Here is a 27,711-nt window from a genome sequence, read left to right on the forward strand (position 1 = left end):
ATTCATTCATTCATACATCTTCTTAACCCGTTTTGTCCCATTTTGGGTCACGGGACTGCCGGAGTTTATCCCGGCCACTTATGGGGGAAGGCAGGGGACATCCTGAACAGGTCGCCAGTCAATAGTAAAACTTCATAGTTTTTATTTTTTTGCATGACTCCCCTTGGTGCCACTGGTTAGGTGCTGCCTTTTGGCTCTAGCCCACAAAGCTCAAGCCTACTAAATCCACCACTATTGGATCACAAACAAAGCTTACCTTTCAACTTCAGACAATATGAACCAAAATGCCATCAAATAAAATAAAAACAAAACAAAAACAAACACAGAACAACATACATCATGTTACAGTGTTGTGTTAAAACTATGTTTTTTTAGAGCATCATTAAGCTTCAACTGTCTAATATATTACATTTCTTAGGCCGACATAAACTAGTGTGCTATTAATTATCTGTAATTTCATTATTGTGAGATACATGGGAGTAATAACACTATTGCTTCATGTACGAACACTGATTGATTACATCAATTATTACACCAGAGCATTTCTTTTAAGCATGTTTCTGTGGGACGATTTCTGGCGTTCATGTGTGGAGCAGAGCAGTGACTCAGTCACGGTTTTGGATTTTTAAACTGTCTAACCCATAATTGCCCTCGCTAAGAGCGAAACTATTCGACGCGTGACTGGGTTACTTGGTGTGGGAGGGGAGGAGCTTTGACTGTTTTTTTTTTTATTTCTATAGTAGCCCACCTCACTTCCTCAGACGCTGCCATTTCGGTTGTGAATGAAGAAGAGAGGAGTGGGGAAGGACGACGGGAAAGAAAAAGCAAGGAGAACGGCGCGCCGCTGAGAGGGAAGGAGGTCATCGTCGGGAACGGCTCCCGTAGCAGGACTAAGCTAGGAGAGAGGCAGAACTAGCGGTGTTTTTATTTTTATGGCTCAGTCCGCCGCTAATGGTGTGGACCATGACACTGCGAGCAAGAAGCACAATTCAAGGTAGGATGATCTATTTTTATTTGAACGTCCGTTTGGGCGAAAACGTTATTAAAAAAAGAGGCGACTGGACTGGGAGCGGTTGAAAGAACATGAGGAACGGAGGACAAAAATGTGCGGCTGCCAGCTCAAGGCTTTGCTTAAGGAGGAGCTAGTGAGGAAGAACTTCAACTGCCAGCTCGAACAATTTAAAGCGTGAAGGGGCAGTTGCAGGCAGACCCCAGGTCCAAACCTCCTTCCTGGCTCTGGCTTTGAGCCGCTGTGGCTGGAATGTACAGACTCAGAGGAGCCTAGTTAGATGTTGACTTTGGAGGATTCCTTAAGGGAGGATGTCCACAGGTTGGAGACATCCGCAGCACACATGGTTTGGCTTAAAGATGTCACATTGATTGGCCAAGAACAGTTTATGCGGGCATCGTGGGATTGCTTACAGTTTTTCTTTCTTTTTGTTAATTGTAGATTGAACATGTAAGGTTTGGTAACAGTATTGACAGATCAGTCATTTATTTGAATAGGGGGGACAGCGCATATTAATAAACATTTCTGTCAATATGCCAGAGTTAGCCAAAGGGCTATTTTTCATCTGCAGTCCCTGGGAAGATGTTAAAAATCACCCTAAAAGATCAAAGTAAAATTACATATTTACATAACATTACATATATATATTAAACAATGCATTCAATAAAATAAGCAGTTAACCTAAAATCAAATTAATGATAAAACAATACAAAAACAGAAAAATGTAAGAACATACGTGCACATAAAAGACATGACAGTAATGAGGATCAGTGAGAGGAAATGTACTCAGTGTTGACAGCTCTGATTGTCAATGAGCCATTTCTTTAATTGTGTCTTGAATAAATGATATGTGTTTTGATTTCTGATACTAACAGGTGTGAAGTTCCACTCAGTAGCAGCTCTAACAGAAAAAGCGGTCTGACCAAAAGCGCTTTTTCTGAAGGGAATGATACAGTCTCCTCTGACTGCACTCCGAGTTCTGCTGTGATCTGCTGTCCGGATGTTAACAAACTGGTGAAGAGGAGGGGATGATAAGCCATGAAGGATTTTGTACATGAGACAGAGATTTGAAAATTTGACCATGTTGTCCCAATGCAGTAAACCATGTTTTTGTAATATTGGACAATGGTGAAATATGTTGGGTTTTTTATCCAAGGTTTTAACAGTTTGTTTGTATAATGTTTGGACAGGTTTTAAAGATGTATTGCAAGCCTGTGACCAGACAGGCAAACAGTAAGTGATATGAGAGAGGATCATAGAGTGCATGTACATTTTTGCTGACTGTGTGGACATCTGGTGGCGAATGTGTCTAAAATTACTGAGGTTGAATTTGATTCTGTTGCAGACTCTTTTTATGTGTGATTTGAAAGACAGCTTTGAATCCAAAATGACACCCAGATATTTATATTCTGATACAATCTGTAGCCTTTCTCCTGAAACAAAAACATCTGGTTCAGCAGTGAGATTATTATTGGACTTGGTGAAAAACATTGCAACAGTTTTAGATGTGTTTAGCTGCAAACAAGAATATTTCAACCAAGCTGTGATGTTAACCATGGCATTGGTGAGCTTCTCAGACACCTGAGAGGAATTACTGCCATGAGCATATATTACAGTGTCATCAGCATACATCTGCACAGAAACATCAGGACAACTGGATGGAAGGTCATTAATGTACAATGAAAATAGCAAAGGTCCCAAAATTGATCCTTGTGGAATACCAGTTGGCAGACTGAGAGCTGCAGATTTAAATGACTGGACTTTGACAAGTTGGGAGCGGTCAGTGAGGTAGGAGTCAATCCATTGCAGTGCATCAGAAGAAAAGTTAAAATTGCATAATTTTGACAGTAAGATTTTGTGATTAACAGTGTCAAAAGCCTTCCTGAGATCCAGGAAAACAGCACCTACAACCCCCCCTCGGTCCAGCAAAATCCTGATATTTTCAGTGAAAAAACAGGTAGCGGTCTCCGTGGAGTAATTGGCTCTAAAGCCAAACTGCATAGGATGGAGAGAATAGAGTGTGGTGTCGAGGTGGTTTATAATTTGTTTAGCTACCAGTTTTTCTGCAATTTTTGACACTGTCGGAAGAATGCTAATGGGTCTGTAGTTGGACATGGAATGAAGGTCTCCACTCTTAAAAATGGGAGAGACAATGGCTGGTTTCCAAGTGCTCGGGAATGTTTTTTGTGAGAGGGATAGATTGATAATTTTGGTAATGGGGCGTGTCAGTGATGAACAGAGGTCTTTGAGCATCACTGTGTCCAAGCCAAAAATGTCTTTACATCGGGATGGTTTGAGTAAATTGATGGTCTGTGATACATCGGATTCTGTGATGTTTGTGAAACTAAATGTCGGTTGGCTTGCGTCTATTGAAAGGTTGTAGGTTTCCACAGGTGTGAAACAGCTCGCTATGTTGGCCACAGAATCAATGAAATAATGGTTAAAGGCCTCTGCTATGACTTGAGCATTGTTTGTTAGTTGTCTGTTTATTTTAATTTCTAGAATGTTTTGTTCTTTAGGGCGATCACCTGTCATTTTTCTTATCTGGTTCCATATTATTTTAGAGTTTCCATGTGATTTTTCAATTATTGTGAGGAAGAAATCTGCTTTTGCTTTCCTTAATGATCTTACCACCTTATTTCTCAGTATGGCAAAAAGACCTCTGTCATGGGTTGATTTAGTTTTATTTGCTTTTTTTAAGGCTTGGTCTCGTTCTTTCATGAGTTTTATGATGTCAGAGTTCATCCATGGAACAGTGTTTTTGTATGGTTTCTGCTTGATTTTTTGTGTGAATTCAGTAATTGTTCTCTCAAGTGTTTTAAGGAATAGTTTGCCATCATTTTCAGTGTCAACTGATGGTAAAATGTTGTCCCACTGAATTTGATTGGCTTCATCTACAAAGTTTTGATATTTATTTTTAGGTATTGTAATAATTTCTTTGACTCCAGCACAAGAATGGAAACGCTTTTTAGTGAGTTTTCTAGAGAGGAGAGTTAAATTATGGTCTGATAAACCGGTTAACATGTTAAATGATTTTGCAATTCTTTCTGGTCTGTTGGTAAATATGAGATCAATTTGCGTCATGGTAGATTTAGTTATTCTTGTTGGGCCACGGATGACTTGTGTTAAATTAAACCTGTCAGTGATTTGCTTGAGTTGATTTACTCATGATCTGTCTATTCCTGCCTGTAGCATCATGACAGTTGTCTTACTATAAGTATGTTTTGACTTTCTTAGGAAATCAGTCTTAGGAGAATTTCTTTAAGGGTTCTTGCACAGTTTTGTTGTGAGGGCACCTGATGAAAACAATTACCAGAGTTTGTTTCTTGAACATTTCCTAATTGATTTTTAAAGTCCCTAAGGACATTAATACTTTATTTTTTTCAATATAAACTCGATTTCATTTTCATTCGGGATGTAGTGTCTAAGGATTCAGGAGTGGGCCATTCCATCACTCAAACTGAAGTCATAAAGATAGTCAGAAAGCTCTTCTGTGAAAAAGGAACAGGAAGTGAATGAAGTCCAGCTAGAGTAACTCAAGTCTGGATGCTGTGGGGATGTGGTTGGCTGTTGGGGACTATTCCTCTGGACCGGCTGACCAGGCCGGTGGGGACCTGAGAGTGTGCTCCAACTACAAGAGGATCACACTTCTTAGCCTTGCTAAATCTAATCCAGGGTCCTGGAGAGAAGAATTTGGCTGCTGGTCGAAACAACAATTCAGGAGAAACAGTGGGGTTTTTGTTACAATCATGGAACACCGGATCAGCTCTGTACTAACAAAGTGCTTGAGGGTTCATGGGAGTTTTGCCCATTCAGGCTCCATATGCTTTGTAGATTTGGAGAAAGCAGTTAATCTCATCCCTCACTGTGTTCTGTGGTAGGTACTCTGGGAATATGGGGGTCTGGGCCCTCTACTAAGAGGCCGTTTGGCAACCAGAGTAGGAGCTTGGTTTGTATTGGCGACAGTTTGTCCAACTTCCCAGTGTATGTTGGACTCTAATAGATGCGTTTTGTCACTGGTTCTGTTCATAATTTTTATGGACAGAATTTCAAGACGCAACCAAGGGCCAGAGGGAGTATAGTTTTGGAACCGCGGAATTTAATCTTCATCAGACCAGGAGCTTTTGTGTACATTGGGGCGGTTTCAGTCGAGTGTACAGCAGCTGGGATGAAAATTAGAACTTCTTGACTAGAGAAGGATCGTTTGGCCGGTCTGGGTTGATGAAGAGCTCTTGCTCTGACTGTTGGAGAAATGGTCACCTGGAGAGAAGCTGAGAGTGGGGCTGCTCCTCCTTCACATTTTGAGAAGCCAGTTGAGGTGGATGGGAACTGGCAACCTGTCCCCAGCCACTCAGACTCAGACTCAATGATTCTGTAGAGCAAAAATGTTCATGCACATTCTTTTCTGCAGGCATGTTGTGGGTGACAGGTTGTAACGAACACTTAAACAACACGCAAGGGTAGAGCTACAAGCTGAACGCAGGTTCTTGAACACACTTTCAGCATACGATGCTCACAGTGGACTACCGCTATCGATACCAGCACATGGACTCACAGCTTAAAGAGGCTTGATGCAAAGTCTTGAAGCAGTGTAAATCTTGCTCCAGAAGTGATTAATTGGTAAAAGTTCAACTGGTTTACCTTTCAACATGTGTTTAATGGCTTTCCAATCTATATATAGAGCCCAAAACCTGTGAGCACAAGACTTTTTGAACTGAGAAGCCCGAAACGCGCCATTTCTCAAAGGCTTTTCATTGGAAGTGGTTGCTGGAATCTTAAGTTGCCGAGCCTGACGTGAACGTAGCATAACTAAGGGTGAAGTAGGTGAGACGCAGGTACGTTGTACCGTTTCTTTTTTCTTTTTCACCCTCTATGACCCTCCACGGACCCAGACAACGCAAAAACCTGCAGCACCCGTACGGGTCAACCCCATTACGTGGACATACGACTAAGGCATAGGCAGAAAAAGACGATGCATGATTTATCTCTTAAAAGTAAATTTGACAATATTTCATTCCAAAACAAGTTTCCAGATAACTAGTGGAAACAATTTACTATAAACAAAAGCAGAATTGTCATTTGGAAGTCTTTTATATAAGCTTAAACTTAAAAAACTGCTAGATTTTATGAATCAGAACTGCATCTTGTCATAAAGATCAATTCAAATGGCTACATAGATTGTTTTGAACCTTATCCGCATTTACATACTAGCATTTCAAAACTGAAATACATTTCACATAGAATGTTTACACTTTGTAATAGCACAGTGATAACACCAAACAACCCAATGTATTATAGTATGTGTGTATTGTAAACCACACATTGCACCTCTTGAGTGTGTGACAGAGAAGACTGCGGGGAATGTCAAGTGTTGTGCTGAGAAGTGACATTCACCGAGTCTGGAAGGTTGTCTCTACCCTGATTCCAGCACGCTCTAATATAAATATGTGGGCTGAGTTGCAGAGGCTTGTAATTGCTGCTATTGGCTTTATTTCACAACAACTAAGCCAGCGCCTGACTTTCCTGCCATGAGGGTTGTGGGTGTTTGTGTTCGTCGTCTGGAACTTTCATGAAATACTCCTTCAGCACTATAGCCATATTGTCTGAATGCTTTTATCGTTAACTGCTAGTTCCTGTAATTTGCTGATTTGTTTTTGTTTTTAAAAGAAATATTCAAGATATTTCAAATATTACATGCAACACAGAGCAGCTTAAACCTTTTGTTTTACTTTCAGAAATATTTCCTTCTGGTTTAAACAGAACTGACGTTGAATAAATGCATTCCCCGCCGGCACAGTGGATGGAGTCATGACCTTCACCCATAACACAGTCAGTCAGATTTTTTCCTTTATGTATTTTTTTTTGTGTCCTCCTAAAAGATTGTCATGATAACAGACTGAACAAAACCACATTTCCACTTTAGCCTCTCTAAATACGAACCCATTATGAACAACACAAGCATCCTTTCACTAATATGTTAATGTCTTTGTGTGATTTCAGTGGTAGATAGGGACACAAACAACAGCAGCATGAAAAAAACCCCACTACATATATATCAAAAATGTATCTTGAAGGAAATCAAAATAAAAAACAGCTTTAGTGCAGAAAGAAAAAGAGAAGAAACTTTCCTAAAGAGTTTCTCTTTGGTTTCCATGACAACCTGACAGGCTATAATTGTGGCAGCATTACGATGAGCACAGAGCATCTTCTGTGCCAGTAATCGCTGGCTCCATCAGTAATAGAAAACGGTCAGTTTCATGAAAAAATGGGAAACAATGCGACCCCTTTAAATCAGCAGGATGAAATAAAATGACGTGCATATGTACATTGTTCATAATTGTTTTAAATGCATTTTTTCCCCCCTGAAATGTTTGTGGTTTTTCTAGATTTTTTTTAATCTTTTATCAAATATATAGAAACATACTTTGTTTAAATGTGATATTGCAGAATCCTTTTACTTCTAAGTAACGTAAAATATTTGATTGAGTTTAGACATTTAATAAGGCTCAAATAAATAACAAAAGAGCAGAATGACCAGAGATTTTATGACTATTATTTAACATTATTTGATAGAATATCTTGCCTAAATTTGCACACTTTATTTAAACCATAAACCCTTATTTACTTGTAAATTGTATTATGCATTTCATTTTTAAATTCCTTGTATGTCTTCAGTGGTTCAACTTTGTTGGGGCAAAAAAAAAAACATGGTTGTTTACAATACAAGTTACATTATAGCTTATTTACATTTTAGCTGAAGGCTAATTTTCTTAAATATTTTCTTGTTCCATCCAGAGAAACCACAAGATGAGACTTTGTTCAACCAAAACAAACCTCTTTTCAGAACCCTCAACCCGCTTCCTGCAATCTGCCTAGTCCTTGTCCTTGTTGCCGTCATGGAAACAGGACAGGGTTTTTTTTCTTCTTTCTTCTAGAACACAGCTAGGCCATTATGGAATGTGAGTCGCAAACAGGATAATTTGAGGGTAAATCAAAAAGGGGAAGTACAGATTTTATCAAAAAAAAACTAATTGTAAAATATTCTATCAGTGTTTGAGTTGTTGCTTGCCTTCTGTTGTCACGTCTGCTTTGTCTTTCCTATTAAGCACTAAAATTCCCTTTTTTTAGTCCTGTTTTTTGTTTCTCTCAAATAAAAAAACTGCCCATCTTAAAAAGTGATATTTCATTTCTTAATATTTTCTATAAACTTGCAGCTTCTTCTTGTCATCTTACATAAAGATTTAAAGACTTATCAGTCAAATATATGTCTATAGACTGTCAGATGCTGAGAAAAGGACTACATTTTCATATCAGCCTTCAATATTTTTTCTTTTTGTTTTCATCTGCTGTATGCTCAAGGATCTTTTTTTCAGTTTTTCCTCTTGGGTAGACATTTTAGTCCACACATGACTCAGGGTTTTATAGTTTGTGGCTCCAAAAGTTGATCACATCTGTCTTTCTCATTAATTTCAAGGCTTTTATGTAACAAAGTAATTCTAGAGACTGGCTGTAAATTTAAGGGAATTTAGGGATTTTAACATCAGATTCTAATGAAATCAACACTTTTATGTAAAAATGCAATATTGTTGCTAGTGGCTTGCTCCATTAGAACTCCTTTTTGTTTTACAGTCAGTGAGTCACTGCAGAAACATAATGTATTACTTCCCTCTGGTGCATTTCTTATATATTTAATGGAGTTCTGAGGCTGTTTCTTTTAAACATATTTATTTTCTTGGCACAAACAATCATTTACTCTGTAAATATGTACACATGTGTTTAGGAAACTCTATAAGGAATGAAACTAGAAATCAATGTGAAATGCTTTTGCAAACACTGTAACAACCAATGGATGGCAATATTTTGACAGACAAAGTAGAAAGTACTGAGCTTTATGCCTTAGGAGGTTTTAGTGTTGACCTTGTATTGAGGTTTTAATAGGTTTTTAAAAGGTTAGGTAACAGCGCTGACCCTCTGTGTTCTCTTTCTTTGGCTGTGACCACTAGTTTCTGAGAAACAAACATGCCTAAACTAACCGAAAAGATTTTTGCTACTCTTCCGTTTAAGGAAAACTCTTAATATTTAATTAAAACTATTCATTTCAGATCTGGATTGTTTCAATTTGCAGAGCCCCCCCCCCCCCCCCCCTTTTCTTCCTCTTTTCCTGCAAAAATAGCACATAAAAAAAAAACAAAAAACACTGTGTAGAATGAAAGCCATCTCCATCAACATTCCAGCAGGAGATTTGTGTATGTTTCTGCTAGCTCAGTTGAATTCTTCCTGTTGTACATTTGCCATTAGGCAATTTTTCCTCTTGTGGGTAATTTTAGAAAATTCCTTAGGTTCTTTTCTTTCCCCTTACCATTCACATTTTAAAAACTATAACGAAGAATACATCTTGTAAGGCCAGCTTGTACTGTCGGTGTCCTTTCTGTAAAAAAAAACAAAAAACAAAAAAGCAATCTATGAATTGTTGGGTTGTATATGGATAAAAAAACAGTAGAAATTATGCAACCTTCATTTTGGGCAAAAGAATGATGATGAAGTAGTCACGAGAAAAAGAAATCTCTACAACTATTAAAAAAAATGAAGATAATAAAGATATAACATATATCTTTAACAGCAATGTAACAACAGTAACAGCAACAGTAACAAGGGGAAAGTTGTCACTAATCTTAAAATTGCATTTTCTTATACAGTTTTAATGTTTTTCATATTCTATTGAATTTCATTTACCCTTGAAGTTTTTTTCATTTAAATATCTCAGCCAGACACAGATTTTTCTTTTTTTCTTAAAAGTTGCATCCAAAGTGGATTTCTTTTATAAATAATACCGGTGTTACATGTATTTTCTTCAACTTGTATTCAACAATTTAAATTAATACGACACAATGCAGGCATGAACGCAGCTTACTTTTGATTTTACTTTCAGGAAGTTACAATAAAGTTAAGATGAAACTTTTGACAGTTTCCATGGTAACTGATGATCACATCTTTATCCGTTTTACCCCTTTGGTGTTTCTTCAGTATATATTGCAGCTCATGTAGTTGTAGGTAAATGAAATAGAACGTTTGAACCCACTTCAAAAGACTGTAATAACAATAACATCTTAGGTTATGGTGATATAAAAAACAAATTGATTTGTTAAGATGATGTCTGTAGCTTTATTGCTACTCATTGTCCTGATTATCGCTTTTGGTTGGTGGCCTGATTATGTTTCTGCCAGTGTCAGCAGACGTAAGGATTAGTGTGGGCCTCTCTTAGAGCCGTGCGGTTCTGGGTAAGGAGGTACAGGTCACAGGATTAGAGATGCTCTGTCTCCTTCATCCTCTCTGTCTTTTCTTCAGTCAAGTGGTCAGACCTGGGGAGTGCTATTATTGGGTGCACTTCAGCCAGAACCGTCTGTTTTGCATCGCTTCTTTTGTTTAATGGATAGAGCGTTGGATCTTATTGTTTCGGGACGGGGATTTGTTTTAAGAGGATGAAAGCGGAGAACATCACAGCTGCTTCCATAAAAAAGACTGGACAAAAAATGTTTGGATCGTTACTGTTTTTTTTTGTTTTTTTGACTGAAAGCATATCTAGAACTTTTTTTTAAAGTTCTTTTTGGGTTCCAGTAAAATTGTCCTTGTATTTTTAAACATACTCCAGGATCTTGCAGCCAGATGTGCTTTGCTATTCTTGGGCTATTTGAACATCAAAAGGACTCCACTATTATCCTGGATCATTGACAAAACTGTGGTTTGCTTCGGAGGTGTTTAGTACCTAAAATTAACTTCTGTTGACATTACAAATTCCATCAGCTCTGTAGGTGTGTGTGAGGTAGCGCCAAAGCTTTCTGTGAAAGTTGGAATAAGCCTGTGGTTAGTTGACGGTCACCCTTTATGGCATTTGAGTCGTGTCCTCTTACTGGAGCAGAGAGGGCCGTGTGCAGACTGGTCCACCATGGCGCCCGACCGCAGTCCATGCTCAGGCCGATCCACTTGGAGCTTCAGGTGTTTGTGGAAAAAACTCGAAGCAAGCGGAAACACAGGTACTGCTGGAAAGCAAGCTAATGCTGCTTTCAAACCTCAAGATTTTTAAGGTGGTATGCGGAAGGGAGGATACAAAAATAAAGGCCAATAAGGGAGAGCATGAGTGGAGCAACAGAACACAGGAAATAAGAAAGAGAACCAGGAAGTTGTCTTTAAAAAAGGGAGGTAATTTCTATACCTGTCTAACTACCAGTGGATGTTTAGACAGCAAATATGGATAAATGACTGTTTTCCTAAATGCTGTTTATCTGTTGGCTCTTGTTCTTATTAATCAACCCCCCCAAAATAGACTACTTGTTTATGGTGTCTTCAATTCATTCAGTGCTGCATCACACTAGGTTCTTTTTGGCCTGTTTAGGTAAAACTGTGTTAAAATTTTGACATTGTCACAATAACAAGTTTTATTAAATGTTTATGACAATTATTGTTTGAAATCATAGTTGTAAATATATAGAAGGCATTAAATGTGATCATGTAAAGTTTTTGACTATTGGACAGATAAAGAGATTGTTTGGGAACGGAAAAAGAGCAGTTTAAAATCACTTTTCTTCTCTCTTTTGTGCTCTTTACTTTGACTTCATCCAAAGTAAAACAGAGGGGATTAAAGGATGATCTTTTTTAGGTTTAAATTCTGGTATTTTATCTGAAGTGCACAATTAGCCAGTTACTAGAATCATCTTAGGTTAGGGGTCTTTAATCTGAGGCTCCGGAGCCACATGCAGCTCTTTAATCCACCCATTGTGGCTCTTTGACTTTGAAGAAAAATGCTAAAAGTTTAAATAAATAAGGATTTTGTAGTTTTAGTTCATATAATTTAGTTACTTAATTTTATCAGCAGATCAAAGTTCTGGTCATGCTAATGAAGAACTAATTTATTAAAAAACTGCTAACAGATAATGAAACATTGAGTGAAATCATGTCTCAAGGTGCTCGTCTTACAGTTTAGACACTGTTGCTAAGGCAACAACTTACCAAAATGGTCATAAACCTTGTTGTCATGGTTATACTGCCAATGTGTTTTTCCATCAAGGGACGATGTTGCACCTAAGCTGCAATAGCACGTGTGTTACTGTGTACGTCACTGTATGTTATAGTGTACACAGTGTTCAACGTTGACTCCTTTTTCTCTCAGGATGGAGGCGTCTTGCTTGGAGTTGGCCCTGGAAGGAGAAAGGCTGTGCAAAGCTGGAGACTTTAAAGAAGGAACAGCCTTTTTTGAAGCCGCGGTGCAAGTTGGCACAGAAGACTTGAAAACTCTTAGTGCCATCTACAGCCAGTTGGGTAATGCCTACTTTTACCTGAAGGAATATGGCAAAGCCCTGGAGTTCCACAAACATGACCTTAATTTGGCTAGGTGAATACCTTGGTTCTTTACCTGTGCAATATTTACCAGAATAAGACAAACTGTTACATTTGATGGCTTAAAGCATCCTGAACATTGTAATGGGGGCAATATTGTATTTTTAACCTCAAGGAAACGTGTACATTCCAGCTCAGAATGGATACTTTCTGTTTTCAGTTTCATCAAATGTGAATGTGGACAGTGTTTTGGTTTTCCTTTTGCATCGTTTTGCCAAATCTTACAGCTAGCAAAAAAATAATTAAGGATTAGGACAAAACTTTCTTTTGTAGTTTCACTAAAATTCTGATTATTAAAAATAATATTTAATAAATGTTTAAATACATTTAATGATCCACGACGCTTTTTAATTGGATCCGTATGAGGTGCTATATTGATTTTGGAGAATAGTATATTGACTTGTCTAGATCTTTAAGTTTATCTGTTTTTGTAAGGAGGTCAAAGAATAAGTGTTGGGTTAATTAAAGAACCTGACTTAGCGTCCCCTCCCCCCTCGCCATCCAAACAGGAAGTACCTACTGGCTCTAAAAGCTGAAATCCCTTAGACTTCTATTGAGAAATTTTTGCACCGCTTCCTTTTTTAACATGTTCATGCTAATCCTAATTTAATTTGATTATATGTTTTATTCATTGCAAATCATTCAAGTTAGACATTGACCAATCCGATGACTCAACAAAAGCATGTGGTGCCAGCTCAAAACGGTTTCAAAACTGTAGGGGTGTGGCTTTCCAACAAGCTCACTCTTGACTGGTGAGAGTGGTTGCCATAGAAATGATGACTTAGACCGATTTGGACCGATCACTGCTTGCTGATGTAGTCTGGTTCCAATACGGAGAAACTGCGACAGAATTTACTTAATTTTGTTGGAGCTAGAAGTCAGCCGTTTTCTTTGAGTGATGTCACCCTCACTCAGTCAAGTTCTCATATACAGTCAATGGCAAAAGGCAAAAACTTTACTCTAAAATCTAAATTGAATGATACATCCTAAAGAAATGTGACTAAAATGAATCCGTTATGGATCAAAAAATCAAATATCTGGTAAATATTTGTCTTTAAAAAAAATCCCAAAATAAGGGAAAAGTCAGTAACTATAAGCTGGAGATTTAGCTTGAGAGTAAGCCAGTCTCCTGCAGTGAGTACAGCTGGTACTTCAGCAGGGAAGCATATTAAAGAGCCCAGGGAGATTTACCATGTTACATTACAGTCTCTCCAACTGGGGCCTGATCAGTGGGAGTAAGCAGATAAGATAACCGATGTTTCAGTTTCCTGCAATTAAAACCGGCTACAGACACTTAATAGGTATGAAAAAAAAAACTTGCCCTGAAAATGTACATTCAAATAGATGTTGTGGCTTTCCCAGAAACATAGGAGACAGGATTGGGGAAGGAAAAGCTAGCAGTAACCTTGGTAACACTTTGAAAGTGTTGGGGCAATTTGACGAGGCTATCGTCTGCTGCCAAAGACATCTGGATATTTCTCAAGAACAAGGCGATAAGGTAAGGCTGCTCACAAACCACTAGATATTTGGACAATGTAAGCAAACAAATTAGGAGAAAACAATAAAAAGATTTGAGATGTTAAAAACCCGTCTTTGCTGTCTGTCATGTTGCAGGTGGGAGAGGCCAGAGCACTGTATAACATAGGAAACGTGTTTCATGCAAAGGGGAAAAAGCAGTTGTGGGGATGCACACAGGATCCAGGAGACCTGCCCCCTGATGTCAGAGACACATTACAAAGGGCTACCACGTTTTACGAGTATGTACCTGCAACCATGCAATTAGCATCTTCCTTCAACCATGACCAAGAAATCAGCTGCACACCAGAAGTTTAGGACATATACAAAAAGGGAAATTATAGGAAATGCAAAAAGTATGAGGAACAAAGTTGACAAAAGTGCAATAAAAATACAATAATATTTATAATTTTGAAAAATGGTAGCAACCCATACCAGCTTTATAAATGTGGGCAAATTTACATTGATATTTATTGGGACAAATTAAGTTCAGATTGTAGAGTAATCCATGTTAATGAGGCTATAGGCATAAAAATATACAGTCAGGACCATAATTGTTTGGACATAGACACATTCTTTCTAATTTAGTTTCTTTACATTACCACAGTGAATTTTAAATAAAACAAATCAGATGCCATTGAAGTGCAGACTTTCAGCTTTTATTCCATGGATTGAACAAAAACATTGCATAAAAGTGCAAAAAACTAAAGCATTTTTTTAAACACAATCCCTTCATGTCATGGGCTCGTAAGTAATTGGACAAATGTCTTCCATGCTATTGCATGGGCAGGTGTGAGCAATTCCCTTGCATTTTTAAGATTTTGCTGTGAACAGACAACATGTGGTCAAAGGAGCTCTCCATGCAGGTGAAAGGAGCCATCACTAAGCTGAGAAAACAGAAAAAAACCATACCAGAAATTGCTACAGTATTAGGAATGACAAAATCAACAGTGTGGTACATCCTGAGAAAGAAAGAAAGCACTGGTGAACTCAGCAACGCAAACAGACCTGGACGTCCACGGAAGACAACAGTGGTGGATGATGGCAGAATCATTTCCATGGTGAAGAGGAACCCGTTTACAACAGCCAACCAAGTGAACAACACTCTCCAGGCGGACGGCGTATCAATATCCAAGTCTACCATAAAAAGAAGACTGCATGAAAGTAGATACAGAGGGTACACTGCAAGATGCAAGCCACTCATAAGCCTCAAGAATAGGAAGGCTAGATTGGACTTTGCTAAAAAGCCCCTCAAAAAGCCAGCACACCTCTGGAAAAACATTCTTTGGACAGATGAAACCAAAATCAACTTGTACCAGAATGATGGCAAGAGAAACGTATGGAGAAGGCGTGGAGAAGTTCCTGATCCAAAGCACACTACATCATCAGTAAAACACGGTGGAGGCAGTGTGATGGTCTGGGCGTGCATGGCTGCTAGTGGCACTTGGACACTAGTGTTTATTGATGACGTGACACAGGACAGAAGCAGCCCAATGAATTCTGAGGTGTTCAGAGACATACTGTCTGCGCAGATCCAGGTGAATGCAGCCAAACTGATTGGACGGCGTTTCATAATACAGATGGACAACGACCCAAAACATACAGCCAAAGCAACTCAGGAGTTTATTAAAGCAAAAAAGTGGAATATTCTTGAATGGCCAAGTCAGTCATCTGATCTTAACCCAATGGAGCAGCATTTCACTTGTTGAAGACTAAACTTCCGACAGAAAGGCCAACAAACAAACAGCAACTGAAAGCTGCTGCAGTAAAGGCCTGGCAGAGCATTCAGAAGGAGAAAACCCAGCATCTGGTGACGTCCATGAGTTCAAGACTCCAGGCTGTCATTGCCAACAAAGGGTTTTCACATTTTTATGCAATCTTTTTGTTCAACCCATGGACTAAAAGCTGAAAGTCTGCACTTCAATGGCATCTGAGTTTTTTCATTTAAAATTCACTGTGGTAATGTACAGAAACTAAATTAGAAAGAATGTGTCTCTGTCCAAATATTTATGGTCCTGACTATATTTTTTATTTTTATAGATTAATAAATACTTTGTAGTCTTTTTACATTTAGAGATTCTTTTAAAGGATTTTGCAAGTTTATGTTGTTTTTTAACACATAAAACATTTTTTTTAAGTTATTCTGGTGTTTTAGGAAGGTGGTAGAGTCCTGCCACATTCTAAAAAACTTAAAACAAAAGCTAAAGTAAAGAATTCCAGTCTCACAGGTGAACTGGTCCTTCCACAGCTCTTTATTTAACAAATTTTAAATACCTATTTTAGGAAATATTTGATTTAAAAAAAAATAGACATTTTTGTAGTTCGACTTTAAAGTTTTACAATGTCCTGGCTGTTCTGAGCTTTACATTATACTGGAAAGAGTGTGTTGTAGACTTTTTTTGTGCCGTCTTTTGCAAAGATGAATTTTTCTATCAGCGGGTGTAGCATGCATAAAAGGAAGACTGCCCTCACATCAAAAGGACTATCTTTCCTTTAAAATTTCTTTCTTTAAAATTTCTATTCAATTTCGGTTCAATTTTGGGGCGTTTTGACCATTTTATATTTGTTTTGTCACACTAAAAATATGTTCATCTTCACAAGCTTTGCAATATAAAACGCATAAAAAAAGCAAATAAACTTTAAATTTTATTTAATTCAATGTAGCCTTCAAATAATTCCAATTTCCACTGAGCTAATAACACAATAAAATAAAGAAAATACAGTAATAATTTATGGGATTATAATGTCTTTAATCTCTATTTAACCAGAAAAAAATCCCACTGAGATTACATTTTTATTTTATTTTTTTCAAGGGGACTAGATTAAGTTTAATTTACAAATAGTGATATAATAATAATAATAATGATTTCTAAAACCATATGAAACACACTGAGTTTATCATTTCTGTGATTCCAAACAAAAAGCTGTGTGTTTCCAAATTTATTTTACTATTCTTATTTGCAGGATGAATTTATGTTTAGTCAAAGAGCTTGGTGACCGAGTTGCTCAGGGGAGAGCCTATGGGAACCTGGGCAACACCCATTACCTGCTGGGTAACTTTGTTAAAGCTATCACATTTCATCACCAGGTAAGAAATTCATGTTTTCCATCATCACATTCACGCTACGTCATGCAGAAAGGACTTTGTCATCCTTGTAAAGCATTTCATGGTACATTCTGTGATCAAAGTGGACAGTTCTTGTTTTATTTTGAAAGAATCCCATCTAGATGGGTTTTTTAGGGGTTCTCAATTCATCTCCCTGTGAGCTATAGCAGACAATGTGCAAAGATTGCTCTACTTATGGGGGAAAAAAGGAGGAAATAGGTTTCTTGGTAAAGCAGTCATTTGAGACTCTCACCCCTTATTTGTTTTTCTGTCACTTTCAATAGTAAAAACAATTCTTTCCTCATGCAAGCATCTTTCTGTGTTCCCGTTCTCATTACAGATCTAGCAGTGTGCTACTGAGGTTAACAATCATGGGGAATCATGGGGCGATGATTTGGTGCAGAAGTGCACCTCCGTTAAAAACAACTGATCAAAGGAGCCTGTTTAAATGTTTTATACATTTCTGTGCGATTTTTTTTTTGTATTACTGTAGCAAACTCTGTTATTTGGCACAACATTTAAATGATGCGAATCATCGTGTGATCTTTGCTGCTTTCTTATCTACAGCGATTAGCCATTGCCAAGGAATTTGGGGACAAAGCTGCAGAGCGACGAGCCTACAGTAACCTGGGAAATGCCTTCATATTCTTGTCCCAGTTTAACACAGCCACTGAGTACTACAGGTGAGGACAGAGCTGAGAGTGCCATCTAGTGGTCCGAGAGTGAAGTAAACTAAACTGCATTGTCACTAAACCATCAAAAAAAAACAATTATACTTGCATATTTTTTTGGTTTATTTATTGTTTAAGTTTTTGCTTTTCCATTTGTGCTAGAAGTGTTAAAATTCCATTAGGGGCAATGCACAAATTCTCGTTTTGCTTGGTCACATTCACAGTGTTTTCTTTTCAGGCACTGCCTCCCTTGTCTAGGCATTGCTGTGTCATACGTTTAAATATTTCCTTACACTTGCTTGATGTTTATGCTTCTCTAAGAAGAAATAACCTATCAGAAAGAAAAGAAGGTGTGCAGTGAATGGGAGTTGCCACCATTTTGCTATTGGGGACATTTTGAATATATTTCAACGTATATTTTTTAAAAATATTCTTTAAATTACAAATTGTAACAAGTAAAATCTTTTAGGTAACAGTTTGGACTTCACACTGTCAAAATGTAGCTGAAACGGAAGCTAAGATCATCCGGTATAGCAGAGAAGGAAGTGGTCAAAAACAGAGTTTTGATGTTTGACGTCCTCATTTTTTTCGCTTCTGTTTTTTTCTTCCTAAAACAGGAAAACTCTGCATCTTTCCAAGGAGCTAAGGGACAAGGTGATGGAGGCTCAGGCCTGCTACAGCCTGGGCAACACCTACACTCTGCTGCAGCAGTATGACATGGCCATAGACTACTACCTTAAACACCTGTACATTGCTCAGGAACTCACAGACAGGTAGAGTGAGTCTGATCTAAACCGAAAACATAAACACAGGAGCTGTTTTTAACTGTCGTGTGACTTATTTCTGAACAGAGTTGGAGAAGGGCGTGCGTGCTGGAGTCTGGGAAATGGATATGTGTCTTTGGGAAACCTAAAACAAGCCCTTTACTATGCCCGAATGCATCTGGAAATCTCTAAAGAAGTGAGACAACTGTATATTTGTCATTTTTAGTTAGGCTATTGTTAACTTTGGTTCTTGAAGCTCTTGGCCTTTGTCCACATTTGATCTTTTTTCTCTCTGTTTATTTAACTCTCAGATTGGAGACAGAAATGGGGAATTGACAGCCAGGATGAATGTACAGCAGCTGAGTACGTCACTTGGAGTATCTGAGGAGGACCTATCACCCTCCAGTTCAGAATTTGAGATTCAAGGTAACACTAGACATTTATTTGACTTAAAAAAAATCATAGTTTGTTTTGTTTTGTTAATAATCAAAAACCAAGAATGAAGTTCATAACAATGTGTAATCAATAGTAAAAGAAAGTGATGATAATTTCTCTACAGGTTTGCATGTTTTAGTATTTGCAGTACAGAGTGGGGGGTTTTCTGTGTAACTGCCAAGAAGGTGAAGAGAAAATCAGTGATAGTGTTTAAGGGAAAGAAAAACAAACTTAAACTGGCTGGGAAGAACATGGGTACTAAAACTTCAATGAAGAAAGGCAGATGACGTGACAGCAACCTGAGCATTTATGCTTACTGCGTTTTCATTTTAGACAATTAAAATAACTCTAAAAGTTTTCAAACAAACCTTAAAAATGTGTACACTTTATGTTAATGATGTGTTTACTTGTGGATATAAACTGTAAAACTGGTTTGTAAAAAAGAACAGTATATGATACAAATGTTGAAAGTACAGGTATGCAGATACTCTTGAAGTATGAACGTGCTAGTGATAGGTTTAAATAAAGTTATAACTTCCTCCTGCTCTCTTATAAGGTAGGAAAAAGCTAAAACTTTATTTGAACCTCTTTTTTTAAACTAACCACTATTAGTTCAAGAGTATTTAGCAAATAATATATGCAGGAAATCTTATAATACGAACGTGTCAGTGGTAGGTTTAAATAAAGCTTTATCTGCCTCCTGCTTTGTTTATTAATAATCAACCAGCTTATTTTTTTCCCCAAAAATAGTAGCTGGGTGTTTGTAATTGACAGTTATAAATAACCAGATTCCATGAAATAATAAATCCAGGGGGTTAGGCTTTGTGACAAAATATTGAACCTTTCACACACAAACACAGTTCTGATAACAGCTCAGCATCATGCTTAATAAATAAAGTAGGAAGAAAGAAAAACTTTATTTAAACCTACCACTAACACTTTAAGAGTATTTGCACACCGTATCTTATTTTTTACACACCCAATACTATAATGTACTTTTTACTTCTCACCCATCTGATAGATGGTAAAAATACACTGAAATGTATGCAGATACTCTTGAAGAATTAATGTGTTAGTGGTATGTTTAAATAAAGTTTTAACTTTTTTATGCTTTTAAAAAAAAAAACAATACATCTTCCTGCCTAATAAATAAAGCAGGAAGAAATAAAAACTTTATTTAAACCTACCACTAATAACGTTCATGCCTAAAGGGTATCTGTATACCTTATGTAGTTTTTTTATATAACCTAGACTTCAATGTATTTTTTACTATCTATCTAAAATACAGTAAAGTATAGAGTGGAGGAAATGCAAATACTCTTAAAGAATGAACATGTTGGTAGTAGGTTTAGAGAAAGTTTTAACTCTTCATGGGTAATTTTGAACAAGATTTTTGGAGTTTGTTTTTTACAATCCTTCATCTCAAAATAAAATTGAAACATAACAAGCGAATATTTAATATAAGTTGAGAAAGTGTTTGTATTCTGTCCATCCTGAGGCTAAATAACACAAAGAATTTTTTTGTTCTATCATTTTTGAAATGGCGGGCAAATGAACCACAAACTCGTCTTATATAAGGAAGCAAAGAGAAGCTGGTCTGTCTGCAGAGTGTTTTACCCTTCTATGATCTTTAAAAGAATAATCCTCCTTTGGGCGAATACACACACCCACATCGCTGATATCTTTCTTTAGAGCAGAGCTGGCAAACAGATGCTTATTCAGTTTGCCTGCTTGTCTCCTCATATCACCACAGAATATCATAGGTCAATCAGCACCATTGGGAAGCCAGGAAAGATAAATGGACTTATCAAATAACAGATTTAAGCCTGAACTGTATGAACTGTGTTTTTAGAGCTTATTTTTCTGTGTTTTTCTGCAGGTGCAAGACCCAAAAGCACCATGAAAAACAGCACGGACAGTGTGGAACTGTGGAAGTACTCTTCAGATAAGGTGATACACGAGTCTAAAATGTTGGTACTCTGCAGAACGATGCCTATCAGTCTTTCGCTGACTAATTCTGTTACTGCAGAATGGTAATTGCCAAAACTTAGAAGGTGCGCCGAGAAGATCCAAGGGTCAGCCATGGCAGTCCGTTAAAAGAAAAGGCTGTTCGGACAGTCAGGGGTCAGACGAAAGGCCGTGGTTGGACTCTCCCGTAGATGCAGATGACATCACAGTCCTAGTCCCGCCTCCTGTAACTGTAAGATGTTTCTGCGTCTTTTTGTCGTGGTGCTTTAACTATCATTTCCATATGATGTCCAGATGGTCGCCACAAAAACTAAATCTGTTTAGTTTTGGTAACAATGAAAGAAATGTTTACCTCTAAAGCTTTTCATTGTTCTCCTCATAATGTAGCATCAGCGTTGGCTTTGCCGCTTTGTCAGATGAAGAGTTTCGTTTAACTTTACTCCACTGGAGGGAACCATTGACTTTAAATGAGAACTGGACTAACTGGGCATAAGGTCACCCATAGAAAATGACTTTCTTCATCAAAATGAAGCAATTACAGCCGCCATTTTTTCACGATTCGGACGGTGCGTGTTGGAACCAGACAGCGTGAGTAAGGAGAGAGGTCTGAGTCGATCTGACTCATCATTTCCATAGCAACCCCTCTCAACAATCAGGTGTGAGCCTGTTGGAAGTTCACACTCCTACCACTCGAAAGCGAGCTTAGGAAAATCTGTTTAACGTTACAAACGTTTGACTTGAGACCCCATGCTTTTATTGAGGCATCTGATTAGCCAGTTTATAACTTAAATAACTTGCAATACAGAAAAAATATCATGAAAATTGTTCCTGTTTGGAACACGAGGGAGGAGGGGTCACTCAGTCCAGTTTTTATCTAAAGTCAATGGAATGAACATCCGGACAATAAACCTTTAAAATATTTGAATCAAAGCTCTGCTGACAAAAACATCCGGTGAGCTGAATTCTAAAGGCATTTCCTCGATTATTCCCATGATTGCTGACATTTTTTCAAGCTCACATCTGAGTGGATATAAATACCAGCAACATCTTATTATGAGACCATGTGACTTCTGTAAGTGTTGTAATTAGCAGGCTGACAGGAGGAAAACAGCCTTACAGCAATTAATCCTACCAGATAAAGAAAGCAGGCCTCCATATTTTATGTTTTTATTGGTGATACAACTAAAACCTTGCTAAATATTTATGTGAAATTCAAAAGCATCAGGGATAATCCAGATATGACGTCTTTGATGCAGCTCGATTAATCATGTTTGAAAAATACTGGGATTAGACCTAATAGCTGGTTTTAAATCCCTTAAAAGCTTCAGTATTGTCGCACACAAAAATTGAAGTCACTTTTTCCTCTTTTTGAAAATGTGGGCTCTCTGGACTAAAAAAAGAAAAGAAAAGTTGTAATGCTTATAAAGCTGGGAAAATAGTGCTGGAACTTTTTTTTTTTTTTAGTCTGCACTGCTTCTTTTCCTACAGTTGTCCTTTGTTTCAAACCACTTACTTTCTTTACTTTCACTCTCCATCCCCCTCTTCGCGACCTCCTCATCATCACATGATCCTTTCTCTCGTGCTGTCACATTTTCCTACTTGATTAATTAGACTTTTCAGGCAGAGCAGCGGCGAGATCCACAAAACCGCCATTGAGGCCAAGGACGGCGGACAGCAATGGCTGCAACTCCTGCCTGATCACAATTATTAAAGTGCAGAAATAAGTGCTTTTTGTCAGTTGATCTCTGCTGCTGCGTTAGCTGTTAGGAAGCATATGTACTCCCAGCTGCCCTTGCAACCATGCTTTTTCCTCTCTCCCCTCCTCCGTCTACCCCCAGCTCTCCCTCCCAGCTGATAATGTGACCTTGATCACAGAACGACTACCCTCCCCACAGGGTCAAACGCCCATCTTCCCATAATGAGTTGTTTTCCCACAGTGGGTGAACAGGACAAAAATGGCCTGCCAGAGCGCCGCCGAGAGAGGAAGAGGGAGAGATACAGAGGGAGGGAGAGGGTGAAGAGGAGCTTAACAGGAGGGATGGGAGGTGCACATGTTACAGCAGGAGAGGGGAAGCAGGGAGCGCGATTAGTTGGTCAGTAAGGAGGAGAGAGGGAGGCGATGTAGACAGAGAAAGAGCAGCTCAGAGACAAATGAGAAATAGAAGGCGCTCTTTCTGCTGGTAAGAACTTTTCTTCACAATTTCGGACTAAAACAGACACGTGGTAAAAGATTTCATTGCTTTATCCTCAGCTTTTTGTACTCAACAGATTGTTTACTTTATAAACTTTCTTGACCTAAATTTAATCTAAAATTCTTTTCTGACTGACAAATACTTCATCTGCCCATCAAAAACCGATCAAATCTATTTCTGGCTTGGTGATATTTTGGCATACGTGAGGATAAATGTAAATAAACATATGCAGAAGGTTGATCAGCTTGTTGACAGGAAGGATTGTTAGTCTTTTCTTTGTTTTTTCATCATCTCGGAACTGTTTTTGTCCAAAAAAAAGAAAGCAATTGCAATAAGGTTCAACTTCCTGAATGTCGGAATACGGACAGAAGATTTGAAAAGTAATTCCTAAACCAATAACTTATTATTTATTTTTCTGCTCATAATTATCCAGACACTGCTTTCGGTTAGTGAAGCAGCTGTTTTGCCGTCAGGCCCTCAGCCTGCTTTAGGTGTCAGAATGAACTCCAACCACTGTTGGACTCAATATCTACAGAAAGTCTTTTTAATGCTGTTTTGAATCTAGTTGTGTGGCCAGTTTGATAATCTGGTGATGCAAAGACACGCAAAAGTAAATATGATGCAGATTTTATAACAAAGAAATCCTTTTATTGACCGAGATTTAGGTTGAATTATTTTATTGTAATATTTTCCTGTAAACTGATTTTGTGCTTACAGTAAAAGAAAAGAAAAAATAATTTTTACTTTTGTACATTTAATACCATAAACAAATACAAAATAAACTTTTTTTTAATTGTTTATGAAAATGAGTAAGAGTGATTTAAAAAAGAAGTATAAAAAATACAAAATTTAAAATTGAATATCATTTTTCTTAATAAAAACTCACTTCCTCCATACAGTTTGAATCTCCTTCTGAGATGGAATATAAGGAAAAAAATAAATCTATCAATCTAGGCTTTTTCTTGATGAATTTTGTGTGACAGATTTTAACTTCATTTTTTGAGATAGTTACTCTCTTTGCAAAGTTAGAAAAATCTTTGTGGTTTGATCCTACGGTTAAAGTCAGAAGATGTTTCACCACACAGAAAATACGTTATTGTTAGAAAAATTTTTTGTTTTATAATTCCATTTTAATTTAGTTTATTAGTCTGGGTACTAATCTGCCATGGGTTTTAAACCCCTTAATCTCCCTAAATTTAAAATGAAAAATCTGCCTTTTTTTTCAGAGCATCTGCTAAACGTGGTGTAAAACTGTTTAGTTCCAACCAGAAACATTGGACATACAAGCCCTTAAGTGGAGATTTGAAAGAGTTTGGCTTTATTTGAGGCATAAATGTTACATGCGAGGTCACCCTCAGTTCCCGCCCTGTGGTTTTTGTCAGGCCCTTTAGTCACGCTGAGGGCTTCAGGTGCTATATCTGTAAACGGATTTAATCTGGTGTGACTGTGGTTTGACCCCTTTTTTACATTTAGTTTATCAAGACTGCACGATTTGAGAAAAACCTTAGGAATGATTGTGTTATATTCACTTTTAATTTAGTCTTTCTGACTTTTCGTAATTTTTCTTTGTGAGTTTAATAAAACTAAAACCGGTGTGGGTACCGGATGTTCTCGGGTTGCCGGATGTTCTCGGGGTCCTTCGGGGTCCTTCGACCAATGATGACGTCACACTATTTGATTGGCTGTAAGTTGCCACGACCAATGAGTTAACGTCGCTAAGTTTTTTTAAAAACTTTATTGACAATTGCGGTATCATACATTAACAATGACATAAACGTTAACAACGAACAATAACGATGTAATCAATATTGCCTCGAAGATCAGTCACCATTGCCAAATATAACATATTGACATAGAAAATAAAGAATAGAGGGGAAAAAAAGAAACAATGAACATAACACACAAATAAATAAAAACATAAGTAAAATAAAATAAAGGAACATAGAAAAAATCTAAGTAGTCTAATACTAGTTAAGTTAGGGGGACTCGTGAAGTTTTTATTTCTGAACAAAACTAAGCAATTTCAAGCCATTCTTCTTTTTCATATAATGAAGTGATTGAAAGCAAAAACAGAGCTCTTTATTAAATGTTATAAAAGTGGTTTGGTCTTCAAAACTTGACCTCACCAAGATGGCGGTGCTCTCCTCCCATGAGGAACTACGTGATGTCTCGTCTAGTGATATAACTCATTGGAAGGACCCTGAAGGACCCCGAGAACATGCGGCAACCCGAGAACATCCGGTACCTACACCGGTTTTAACAGGTTCATTTTAGGCTTTTAACCAAAATCTCGTCTAAAAATGATGAATATCTTTCAGGTGTCCATATTTTCCTGAATTTGTTCCATTTTCAGCATCTAGGTCAGTCTCTCCAGGATCTCTGTAATCTCTCGTGACTGAACACTATTATTTTACTCCAGCAGAAGAGAAGCCTGTCATTAAAGTCCTTGTCCTGTAACTCGTACGGACGGTCAGTTAGGTTCAATTGCTTCACCTGTAAATCCCTGACATCCGTGGACCTCGCAGCAGATAAACTCCATTGTGCTGAGATGTCTGTGTTTTTTCCTGCTGTTGCAGAAGCTGAGCTGTGAACCCCCCGATGAAGACTGCTTCATCGAACTCCTCAGCAAGTTCCAGAGCAGCCGCATGGATGACCAGCGCTGCCAACTCGAGGAGCCGCAGAGCAACGGGGAAGCCGGGGCAAACGCAGCAAGCCTGAACAACGCGAAAGGTGGAGTCCATAGGGTTTTATGAGCACATTCCATTGGAGCAACTCCTGCTGCTTTTTTCCAGAACATTTTTTAATGTCTGTCGTGTAGATGCGGCACTTACCACTTCCCCTCAGACCGAGGAGCTGTTCGATCTCATCGAGAGCTCTCAGGGTCGTCGACTCGATGATCAGCGTGTAAATGTTGGCAACCTTCCAGGTCTTAGGATCACGCAGAACAACCTGGGTCATTTGGTTGGGGAGGGCGACCGCCAGGAACCCGGCGATGATTTCTTCAACATGCTGGTAAAGTGCCAGGTGAGACTCACTTCAGGAGTTCATCTTATTGTATACACGTTCCTGCATATACACAAATATTCTTTTTTTGTTTCCCGTCAGTCCTCAAGGATCGACGATCAGCGCTGCACCCCACCAGAACCCGGCCCCCACGCCCCAACGGTGCCTGATGAAGACTTCTTCAGTCTCATACAGCGGGTGCAGGCCAAGCGAATGGACGAGCAGCGGGTCCAGCTGCCCAGCGACGACCAACCCAGCCCTCCCTCGCCTGATCCAGAACCTCCTCGTGGATTCCCCAGCTAGAGGCTGTGCAATCAACGTGCACAACAGCATTTTAACATAAAGCAAAAAAAGAAACACGTGTGTTTAAAGACAGCATAAAAAGAGGGGAGGGATTAAAAAAACTAAAAGGAAACTCTGTGTGCAAAAGGTGGTGACCTGTTAAGTGTTGCTTCATTTGTACAAAGTGTGTGTATATTTAAAAAAGAAAAAAGCAGAGATGTGGTAAGAGCAAGAACAAACTTGACCTACATTTTTCCACGCTCAAACTAATGCCTTAATTAGACGTTTTTTTTGGACCCGTAAATGTATTCCTTGGTGTATTTTCAGGGGTGCATTGTGGTCAAACACTAAGAAATGGGAAGTTTATTTGAAGTCAAGGTGAAGAGTGCAATGCAGTTTCATGACTGAATAAGTGTTAATGTTAATGTTAGATTAATTTATTGCTAATTGTGCTCTTACAAATGCTTTTTTTGTTTCCGCCATTTTATGTTTTGTGATTTGAATTCTTCATAGAAGGGTGCAGTATTACCTTTTTTGGGCCTCCAGTGTTATTATGCTCTGGTCACTTTATAGTTTTGTTTTGAAAAATCCTACACCTGTTTATGTCAGTTTGAAAAGGTGTTTACATTTTTTTAAAGCTCAAACTGACATGTATGCATGCAGTGGTAAAATCCTATGCTTCACAAAATATGAAGGTATTCTTTAAAATTGAAATTTTATTAACTCTACTGCCTCCCTGTGGTCAAAATAGGTATTACCCTGTCAAAAACCTGCCAGTAAGGATTCAAACTTTTTGTTGAAGTTTTTTATTTTTAATTATGAATTTGACAATTTTGTAAGTTATTTTATTTTATTTTTTGAGTGTGTTTAAATGTTTATAGAGTTAACTCTAAGAGCGATGCTACATCTTTTAAATCTATCGGTTCGGAAAATAATTAACTGGAGGCTTTTAAATCAAAAATCATGCATACCTCACTTGTACCTGCAAGCTTTTATCGACCCTAGATATTCTTGATTTAAACCACAAAAAATTTGCCTCATCTCATTTTGATAATTAACACTTATGGGAGCTGCAATTAATATATTCTCCTTTATTCTGACTTTTGTGTGATTGAACATTTATAGACATTAACTGGCATCCTTCTGATTGTCTTTGCCATGATTTGTACATAAAAATGTACTTTGTATTTATGTTTTAGGGCATGGAAGTGACCCATCATGCTTTTAATAAAATGATTCAGATGTTTCTCTGGGTTTTTTTTCTGTTGCTTTTTTCACCAAGAATTGCTGCTTTTTTTATTTTATTTATTTAGCTCAAAACAATTCCATGGCATTTATTTAATTGCCAAATTGTAGAATTAATTTCCTGTCCTCC

The 27,711-nt window shown here is 37.9% G+C and overlaps 1 protein-coding gene across 5 annotated transcripts; it reads left to right on the forward strand.

Annotated features, from left to right (window-relative positions):
- The first annotated feature begins 757 nt into the window (after positions 1 to 757).
- gpsm1 (G protein signaling modulator 1) lies at positions 758 to 27,582 on the forward strand. Of its 5 annotated transcripts, none has more exons than XM_011481730.3 (14): positions 758 to 994; positions 12,174 to 12,395; positions 13,763 to 13,898; positions 14,015 to 14,157; positions 16,880 to 17,003; positions 17,589 to 17,704; positions 18,310 to 18,465; positions 18,544 to 18,652; positions 18,768 to 18,882; positions 20,771 to 20,841; positions 20,921 to 21,091; positions 25,628 to 25,781; positions 25,870 to 26,075; positions 26,157 to 27,582. In XM_011481730.3, exons 1-14 carry the CDS (start codon positions 933 to 935, stop codon positions 26,355 to 26,357), a joined length of 1,986 nt encoding a protein of 661 aa, XP_011480032.1. In that variant the 5' UTR covers positions 758 to 932; the 3' UTR covers positions 26,358 to 27,582. The 5 variants fall into 5 exon arrangements, with proteins under 5 accessions (XP_011480032.1, XP_020563288.1, XP_011480033.1 ...); XM_020707629.1 differs by lacking the exon at positions 758 to 994 and adding an exon at positions 6,821 to 6,838; XM_011481731.3 differs by lacking the exon at positions 758 to 994 and adding an exon at positions 10,301 to 11,040 and having other exon boundaries at positions 25,978 to 26,075.
- The last annotated feature ends 129 nt before the right edge of the window (positions 27,583 to 27,711 follow it).

This window comes from Oryzias latipes, chromosome 12, assembly GCF_002234675.1.
Source record: "Oryzias latipes chromosome 12, ASM223467v1".
Taxonomy (NCBI): domain Eukaryota; kingdom Metazoa; phylum Chordata; class Actinopteri; order Beloniformes; family Adrianichthyidae; genus Oryzias; species Oryzias latipes.

Excerpts from the sequence above, each read along its gene's own strand:
- gpsm1 (XM_011481729.3), top strand. The coding sequence starts at position 10,892 with ATGGCATTTGAGTCGTGTCCTCTTACTGGAGCAGAGAGGGCCGTGTGC. Across the intron at positions 18,653-18,767 it reads ATCTGGAAATCTCTAAAGAA|ATTGGAGACAGAAATGGGGA; the intron begins GTGAGACAACTG and ends TTTAACTCTCAG. Across the intron at positions 26,076-26,156 it reads ACATGCTGGTAAAGTGCCAG|TCCTCAAGGATCGACGATCA; the intron begins GTGAGACTCACT and ends GTTTCCCGTCAG.